Source organism: Salvelinus alpinus, chromosome 2 (genome assembly GCF_045679555.1).
Source record: "Salvelinus alpinus chromosome 2, SLU_Salpinus.1, whole genome shotgun sequence".
NCBI lineage: Eukaryota > Metazoa > Chordata > Actinopteri > Salmoniformes > Salmonidae > Salvelinus > Salvelinus alpinus.
Genome location: NC_092087.1, coordinates 12,471,275 through 12,480,826, shown reverse-complemented (window position 1 = coordinate 12,480,826; position 9,552 = coordinate 12,471,275). Strand labels below are relative to the sequence as shown.

General features: G+C 46.3%; 1 protein-coding gene across 5 annotated transcripts in view; it reads left to right on the top strand.

Moving 5' to 3' along the window:
* The first annotated feature begins 681 nt into the window (after positions 1 to 681).
* LOC139553957 (kinesin-like protein KIF21B) overlaps positions 682 to 9,552 on the top strand; it is a 140,233-nt gene continuing 131,362 nt past the window's right edge. For all 5 annotated transcript variants that reach the window (XM_071366804.1, XM_071366789.1, XM_071366782.1 and 2 more), the window contains exon 1: positions 682 to 1,129. In XM_071366804.1, coding sequence (XP_071222905.1) covers positions 1,089 to 1,129 — 41 coding nt within the window. In that variant the 5' untranslated portion in view covers positions 682 to 1,088. The remainder of the gene's footprint in view (positions 1,130 to 9,552) is intronic.

Below are 9,552 nucleotides of genomic sequence, written 5' to 3'. Positions count from 1 at the left end.
TGCTTATAATGCATTATGTTGCTATGTTACTATTTTACTGCTAGTGGATAGACTCACTCGTTAATAAAACCTCACTCTCTTAAAATAACACAAGTCTAATATAACTTGATACATGCTTATAATGCATTATGCTGCTATTACTATTTTACTGCTAGTGGATAGACTCACTCTTTTTACTCAAAACCATGACCTATATGCCACTAGTCACTAAGGGCATATCCCAGTTTCTTCTGTGCTTGTTATGTGTCATGTTATCAGGGGTGGAGAAAGTCACTCATTATTTTTTATTTTAGCATGACCTGTCTGCGCTAGACACTATAGGACTACTTCCCTAACTATGGATACCTTTGACCCCAATGTTGTTAAAGCTGTGACCCTTGAACCTGCCTCTCAGACATGGTAACATTCCCTCACCTTATGACTGGTTAACGGCCTCAGATGTGACCTTGTTACCGCCCTGCAGACACGCACACACACACACACGCACACGCACAGACACACACGCACACGCACACGCGCGCGCGCACAGACACACACGCCATTGGCGTCTCCGAACTCCGTAATTGGTCTATTAAGTGGGACGGGGGCGGGAGTATTTGATCTGTGTGGCTAAGCGCCTGTCAATCGAATGCGATTACACCCTCCCCCTTGCGCTTCTCACACGTTCTTTACATTCAGCCGGAGACCGACAACAACACAAACACACGTTGAGCAGGCTGCGACGGTGTGCTTTCGGATGAGCGCCGAAAAACGGTTCGCACACAGTATGACAGGATGTAGCAGTTGCGAGCGAAAGAAGAAGAACAGCTTGTGGTCGTGTGCGGTGTGACAGAGGGCCGGAGGTGTAGCCTAGATATGAGAGTGACCAGAGCAAGGACAGGGACAGAAGCAGACCGTAGCGCGATTACCCACGGCAGGTTCTAATGACAGCACCACGGCTGGCGCTTCTAACCTGATTTACCGCTTTATGCATTTTTGCTCCAAAAGCTTTTTTCTTGATGCAACGCTGGATTTTTACGCACTAACCTAAGTCTGACTCAGGTCAGAGACTTCTGCACATAGGGAAACACGGAAAGAAAGAGGATAGAATGGTGAGCCAAAACGACTGCTCGGTGAAGGTCTCTTTAAGGTAAGCCCCTCAGCGATCCTGAAAGCCCACTCAAAGATTTCTGCCGACCTTTGCAGAACGCATTGTGTGTCTTGTCTGTCTCTATGTGTCTCTGTTCCCGGTCTATTCATTAATTGATTCCCTAACATGTGTGCCCAATAATTATTCACTGGTATTATTTACCGCTCCATATGTGGACTATAGTAGACTAATAACTGCGTTATTATCAGTACAGTTAGAGAATGTGCCTCGCTTTCGCCACGTACGGCTGGCGTTCCATTTGCCTACACACAGCAGATAATGCAACACATGAGCGAGCATGTCTTCATATAGGTGTAGGGTTATGTAGACCAGTAATGTTATTATGCTGTTGGGCTTAATAATAATGGTTGATAATCATGATGGTTGTGTCATTCTGAAAGGCCAGTTATCCAGGTGCGGGCGCGGTATCCATGGGGCGTTTCTGTCAGTCACAATAATATCACATTTTCTCCATGTGAGGTCTCCATGCCATGCGTTGGTTGCATTATGGTGTAGTCCTTACATTGTTACAACATCATTGCTTTCCCTCAAAACTCGCACCAGACGTTGCAGAAATGTGCTTCTGTTAAGTCGGAGAATCACAAAGAGATGAAGGTGATGCTCTTCCTCAATGTCCTTCACGTTTCTACCGCTGCCTTTGTTGAGAATACAACCTGAAGGCATGGGACTTGGGTGTGAGGAAATTAGGTTATTGATGAATATTGGACATGATTGCTGATTACATTTTTGCACCATAGGTGGGTATTATAAATCACAGTATAGGCTATCACCCACCTTTTGTTAGACCTTTATGATGTAGCTAAGTGGATGTAGAATACATAGCACACAGTACTATTGATGTGAGGAGGCGTGACTTCAGTACTTGGGCTATAGTACTGTATGTGAGTACTGTATTCTCATTCTCTGTCTGTGTATTGTTGCGCGCGCTAACCTGTGTATTGTTGCGCGCAGCCAGCCAGCTCAGCCCGGTGGTGTGTGGTCCATTGTCTAACAGTCTCCGGGGGAGGGGAGGCGGGGGGGTCAGGGCAGGGAAAAGATGGTGCAGCCACCCTTTGAAGTCAACCATGATATTGATGGCCCCATTTCCCCAGGTGGTGCCCCATGTGTGGTTGGTGTTGGTAACAAGGCGTGTAGCCTGTAGTCACTGTGCGTCCCAAATGGCACCCTATTCCCTATACAGAAGGGTAGGGCTCATAGGGCTCTGGTCAAAAGTAGTGCACTATGTAATGAATAAGGTGCCATTTGGGATGTAGTCTGTCTGTCTGTTGCCAAAATGACATAAAGAGGAAGTAGCTTTAGTTTACATTTCGCTGAGTCTTTTCAAAACAGGGAAAATAAGTGGGTTTCGCTGGTTGTTCATCTGTTGTTCATATTGGGAAGTTGGTCCGCTGTAGAGTGGGGTCATAGGTCACAGGGTTAGGGTTAGTTGGTCCGCTGTAGAGTGGGGTCATAGGTCACAGGGTTAGGGTTAGTTGGCCCGCTGTAGAGTGGGGTCATAGGTCACAGGGTTAGTTGGTCCGCTGTAGAGTGGGGTCACAGGGTTAGGGTTAGTTGGTCCGCTGTAGAGTGGGGTCACAGGGTCAGGGTTAGTTGGCCCGCTGTAGAGTGGGGTCACAGGGTTAGGGTTAGTTGGCCCGCTGTAGAGTGGGGTCACAGGGTTAGGGTTAGTTGGTCCGCTGTAGAGTGGGGTCACAGGGTTAGGGTTAGTTGGCCCGCTGTAGAGTGGGGTCACAGGGTTAGGGTTAGTTGGCCCGCTGTAGAGTGGGGTCATAGGGTTAGGGTTAGTTGGCCCGCTGTAGAGTGGGGTCACAGGGTTAGGGTTAGTTGGTCTGCTGTAGAGTGGGGTCACAGGGTTAGGGTTAGTTGGCCCGCTGTAGAGTGGGGTCATAGGTCACAGGGTTAGGGTTAGTTGGCCCGCTTTATGGTGAGGTCACAGGGTTAGGGTTAGTTGGCCCGCTTTATGGTGGGGTCACAGGGTTAGGGTTAGTTGGCCCGCTGTAGAGTGGGGTCATAGGTCACAGGGTTAGTTGGTCCGCTGTAGAGTGGGGTCACAGGGTTAGGGTTAGTTGGCCCGCTGTAGAGTGGGGTCATAGGTCACAGGGTTAGGGTTAGTTGGCCCGCTTTAGGGGGAGGTCATAGGTCACAGGCCGCAGGTAGCCTAGTGGTTAGAGCATTAGGCCAGTAACCGAAAGCTGACAAGATAAAAATCTGTCGTTCTGCCCCTGAGCAACGCAGTTAACCCACTGTTCCTAGACCAGTTAACCCACTGTTCCTAGACCAGTTAACCCACTGTTCCCCGGGCGCCCGAAGATGAGGGGTTGGGTTAATGCAGAAGACACATTTCAGTTGAATGCATTCAGTTGTACAACTGACTAAATCCAATCAAAGTTTATTTGTCCCGTGCACCGAATACAACAGGTGTAGACCTTACAGTGAAATAAATGCTTACTTACAGGCTCTAACCAATAGTGGAAAAAGGTGTTAGGTGAACAATAGGTAAGTAAAGAAACTAAACAACAGTAAAAAGACAGGCTATATACAGTAGCGAGGCTATAAAAGTAGCGAGGCTCCATACAGACACCGGTTCGTCAAGCTGATTGAGGTACTATGTAGATATGGTTAAAGTGACTATGCATATATGATGAACAGAGAGTAGCAGTAGCGTAAAAGAGGGGTTGGTGGGTGGCGGGACACAATGCAGATAGCCAGGTTAGCCAATGTGCGGGAGCACTGGTTGGTCGGCCCAATTGAGGTAGTATGTACATGAATGTATAGTTAAGGTGACTATGCATACTGTATATGATGAACAGAGAGTAACAGCAGCGTACAAGAGGGGTTGGGGGGGCACACAATGTAAATAGTCCGGGTAGCCATTTGATTACCTGTTCCGGAGTTTTATGGCTTGGGGGTAAAAACTGTTGAGAAGCCTTTTTGTCCTAGACTTGGCACTCCGGTACCACTTGCCATGCGGTAGTAGAGAGAACAGTCTATGACTAGGGTGGCTGGGGTCTTTGACAATTTTTAGGGCCTTCCTCTGACACCGCCTGGTGTAGAAGTCCTGGATGGCAGGCAGCTTAGCCCCAGTGATGTACTGGGCCGTACGCACTACCCTCTGTTGGCCGAGCAATTGCCGTACCAGGCAGTGATGCAACCAGTCAGGATGCTCTCAATGTTGCAGCTGTAGAACCTTTTGAGGATCTCAGGACCCATGCTAAATCTTTTTAGTTTCCTGAGGGGGAATAGGCTTTGTCGTACACTCTTCACGACTGTCTTGGTGTGTTTGGACCATTCTAGTTTGTTGTTGATGTGGACACCAAGGAACTTGAAGCTCTCAACCTGCTCCACTACAGCCCCATCGATGAGAATGTGGGGTGTGTTCGGTCCTCCTTTTCCTGTAGTCCACAATCATCTCCTTAGTCTTGGTTACGTTGAGGGATAGGTTGTTATTCTGGCACCACCCGGCCAGGTCTCTGACCTCCTCCCTATAGGCTGTCTCATCGTTGTCGGTGATCAGGCCTACCACTGTTGTGTCGTCTGCAAACTTAATGATGGTGTTGGAGCCGTGCCTGGCCATGCAGTCGTGGGTGAACAGGGAGTACAGGAGGGGACTGAGCATGCACCCCTGTGGAGCTCCAGTGTTGAGGATCAGCGTGGCAGATGTGTTGCTACCTACACTCACCACCTGGGGGCGACCCGTCAGGAAGTCCAGGATCCAGTTGCAGAGGGAGGTGTTTAGTCCCAGGATCCTTAGCTTGGTGATGAGCTTTGAGGACACTATGGTGTTGAACGCTGAGCTGTAGTCAATGAATAGCATTCTCACATAAGTGTTCCGAACCTTGAAAGCGGCAGCTCTACCCTTTAGCTCAGTGCGAATGTTGCATGTAATCCATGGCTTCTGGTTGGGGTATGTACGTACAGTCACTGTGGGGACGACGTCCTCGATGCACTTATTGATAAAGCCATTGACTGATGTGGTGTACTCCTCAATGCCATCGAAAGAATCCCAGAACATGTTCCAGTCTGTGATAGCAAAACAGTCCTGTAGTTTAGCGTCTGCTTCATCTGACCACTTTTTTATAGACCAAGTCACTGGTGCTTCCTGCTTTAATTTTTGCTTGTAAGCAGGAATCAGGAGGATAGAGTTGTGGTCGGATTTACCAAATGGAGGGCGAGGGAGAGCTTTGTACGCATCTCTGTGTGTGGAGTACAGGTGATCTAGAATGTTTTTCCCTCTGGTTACACGTTTAACATGTTGATAGAAATTTGATACAACTGAATAGATATCCCCCTTTCCCTTTACTAATGACTTGTTGAACTGGCCGGGGAAGGGAGGTAAAAGGTATCCGTTTGTCGGTCACACCTCCCACCATAGCCGCAGGAAGTAGTTTGGGGTTGGGGGTGCTGTGAACGTCTATATCGGTCCTCTAATACAACACTAGTAAAGGCCTATGCAATACTTTTGTGAAAACATTTATACTAAGTATTTGAGTGTTTAACACCATTTGTAATTTGAGTCTGATAATTATCTGTACAAAACAGTTAATCTGATTATACTTGGGGAATATAAAAAATATGCAATTTATTTCTATGTGAAATCTGAAATGGTCTATTCATTCCTTTTCCATTTTAGTAGACCCTTTATCCCTCTAGCAATTTACAGTAGTGAGTGCACACGTTGTCATACTGGTCCCCCGTGGGAATCGAACCCACAACCCTAGTGTTGCAAGCACCCTGCTCTACCAACTGAGCCACATCATCACAAACCACTTGATGTCTCCATGTACTCAGTTACTGTAGTGCACATTGTGTTATCGTCATGGTGATAGAAAGTGTACAGGTACAAACCTAGATGACCAGCCTCTGTACAATACAGTCATGTACATTAACATGACGTGGTTTGTAAGGATGGTACATTAATACTGCGCCAAAAAAGGTGTTTTCCATGTTATTTGATCCAGAGAAATATTTAATTTGACATGGATGTTTTAGGTCTTTGTACATAACTTTGCACCTTGTGATGTAAATGTTTGAGGACAGGTTCTTTCTGGAAGCCATTAGAATGACGATCACAGAGAAAGGTACAGGGCAACAACTCTTACAATCCCAAATATTTAATCCTGCAAGATTCTGTTCCTAATTATACAACTACATTGTTTGCCAGCGGAGATGCTGAATAATTCGTTTTGCCCGCGCTACAGGCGTCTATATGTGGCCGCTAATACTAGTAAAGGCCCAGTGCACTACTTTTGTGTCAAAAATATATTTGTACATTTATTTTTGTATTTTTGTATTAATTATTTTTCAGGGGGTGCTGCATCACCCTCAGCACCCCTACTTTCCGCGGCTATGTTTCACACACACTTTCACATCAACACACATGGTAGGAGTCTGACATGACTTGACAACACAGCAGCAGGGGACCTACGGTGCTGTACCTATATGGTCATCTGTCTCGGCTCAGCTCTTTAGGGCAAAGCTGCGTTATTCAGCACATAGACATGATTGCGTAACTATGGTAGTAACACTTACAGTATGTCGTTAGTACCAGGCTACCCTGCACCAGGTACAATACTATCAATCACATTTATTTATAAAGCCCTTCTTACATCAGCCGATGTCACAAAGTGCTGTACAGAAACCCAGCCTAAAACCCCAAACAACAAGCAATGCAGGTGTAGAAGCACTAATCCATGTTCATTCAGTAGAAACATGCAGTAAGCACATAGTTATGTAATAACCATAACACCACTGTTGTCATAAGTATCTAAATGACTGTGGTGATGCATGCTCTATTCTCTTCTTCTTCTTCTTCGTGTGATCTGATCGCTGTGTGTATTTACTCTGTTCCTAATGGGTGACACTGAAAGCAGCATTAGTAGTGACAGGAAGTGGGGACTGAAGCATATAAACAAAGACACGGATCAAGATGACTTCCTGTGGAACTCGATGGATGGTTTTCCTAACGACAGGGAGACTAATCCTGGAAACACCAGTACCACTGATAACAGAGAATGAATGGATGGTGTGTAATTGCTCCCACATTTCTTGTCAGAATGATGTTCTGCAGTTAAGGGACTGGGAGTGTGTTAAGACCACAGCCTGGGTTTGATAGGTGTGTGTGTTGACAAAGGGAGGCGATGACAGCCAAACAAAGTCAAGTAACTCACCACCCTGACCTATAGATCAGACCTGACCCCTTCTCCTCTCTTTTCTATAGATCAGACCTGACCCCTTCTCCTCTCTGATCTATAGATCAGACCTGACCCCCTCTCTCCTCTCTGATCTATAGATTAGACCTGACCCCCTCTCCTCCCTCTCCTCTCTGATCTATAGATTAGACCTGACCCCCTCTCCTCCCTCTCCTCTCTGATCTATAGATCAGACCTGACCCCCCCTCTCCTCTCTGGTCTATAGATTAGACCTGACCCCCTCTCTCCTCTCTGATCTATAGATCAGACCTGACCTCCTCTCTGATCTATAGATCAGACCTGACCCCCTCTCCTCTCTCCTCTCTTTTCTATAGATCAGACCTGACCCCCTCTCCTCTCTCCTCTCTTTTCTATAGATCAGACCTGACCCCCTCTCCTCTCTGATCTATAGATCGGCCCTGAATTTCCTGCATGTCTGTTCCAAAAGACAGGCAACACTCAGGCAACACTCAGGCAACACTCAGGCAACATTCAGACAACCAATAGACAACCAATAGACAACCAATAGACAACCAATAGACAACCAATAGACCACATTTAGACCACACATTTAGACAACCAATAGACACCATTCAGACAACATTTAGACATCCAATAGCCAACCTACAAATAGCCTGTGAAGCAATGTCCAGGACCAATGTCCAGGACCAATGTCCAGGACCAATGTCCAGGACCAGTGTCCAGGAGCAATGTCCAGGAGCAATGTCCAGGAGCAATGTCCAGGAACAAGGACCCAGAATCTCCTCTGGTTTTCCTTCCTGTGCGGTCCGCGGCATCTTGAGGGATGGTGTTGGCCTGAGGTTAACAGAGGTCTGTCTCTGAGGGCTTGGTTTAAGACTCTAAGGCTTGAGGTTGACAGATGTACAGTTGAAGTCGGAAGATTACATACACCTTAGCCAAATACATAAATATTCTTAATAAATATTCTTCATCTTGAATTGCACTGTTGGTTAAGGGCTTGTAAGTAAGCATTTCACAGTAAAGTCTACACTTGTTGTATTCGGCGCATGTGACAAACAAATATATTTAAACTCAGTTTTTCACAATTCCTGACATTTAATCCTAGTAAACATTCCCTGTCTTAGATTAGTTAGGATCACCACTTTATTTTAAGAATGTGAAATGTCAGAATAATAGTAGAGAGAATGATTTATTTCAGCTTTTATTTCTTTCATCACATTCCCAGTGGGTCAGACGTTTACATACATTCAATTAGTATTTAGTAGCGTTGCCTTTCTATTGTTTAACTTGGGTCAAACCTTTTGGGTAGCCTTCCACAAGCTTCCCACAATAAGTTGGGTGAATTTTGGCCCATTCCTCCTGACAGGGTTGGTGTAACTGAGTCAGGTTTATAGGCCTCCTTGCTCGCACACGCATTTTCAGTTCTGCCCACACATTTTGGGATGGTGTCTTCGGTTTGCAAGCCTCCCCCCTTTTCCTCCAAACATAACGATGGTCATTATGGCCAAACAGTTCTATTTTTGTTTCATCAGACCAGAGGACATTTCTCCAAAAAGTATGATCTTTGTCCCCATGTGCAGTTGCAAACCATAGTCAGGCTTATTATTGCAGTTTAGGAGCAGTGGCTGCTTCCTTGCTGAGTGGCCTTTCAGGCTATTTTTTTTTACTGTTATTTTACCAGGTAAGTTGACTGAGAACACATTCTCATTTGCAGCAACAACCTGGGGAATAGTTACAGGGGAGAGGAGGGGGATGAATGAGCCAATTATAAACTGGGGATTATTAGGTGACCAAGATGGTTTGAGGGCCAGATTGGGAATTTAGCCAGGACACCGGGGTTAACACCCCTACTCTTACGATAAGTGCCATGGGATCTTTAATGACCTCAGAGAGTCAGGACACCCGTTTAACGTCCCATCCGAAAGACGGCACCCTACACAGGGCAGTGCCCAATCACTGCCCTGGGGCATTGGGATATTTTTTAGACCAGAGGAAAGAGTGCCTCCTACTGGCCCTCCAACACCACTTCCAGCAGCATCTGGTCTCCCATCCAGGGACTGACCAGGACCGACCCTGCTTAGCTTCAGAAGCAAGCCAACAGTGGTATGCAGGGTGGTATGCTGCTGGCTATGTCGATATAGGACTCGTTTTACTGTGGTTATAGATACTTTTGTAACGGTTTCCTCCAGCATCTTCACAAGGTCCTTTGCTGTTGTTCTGGGATTGATTTGC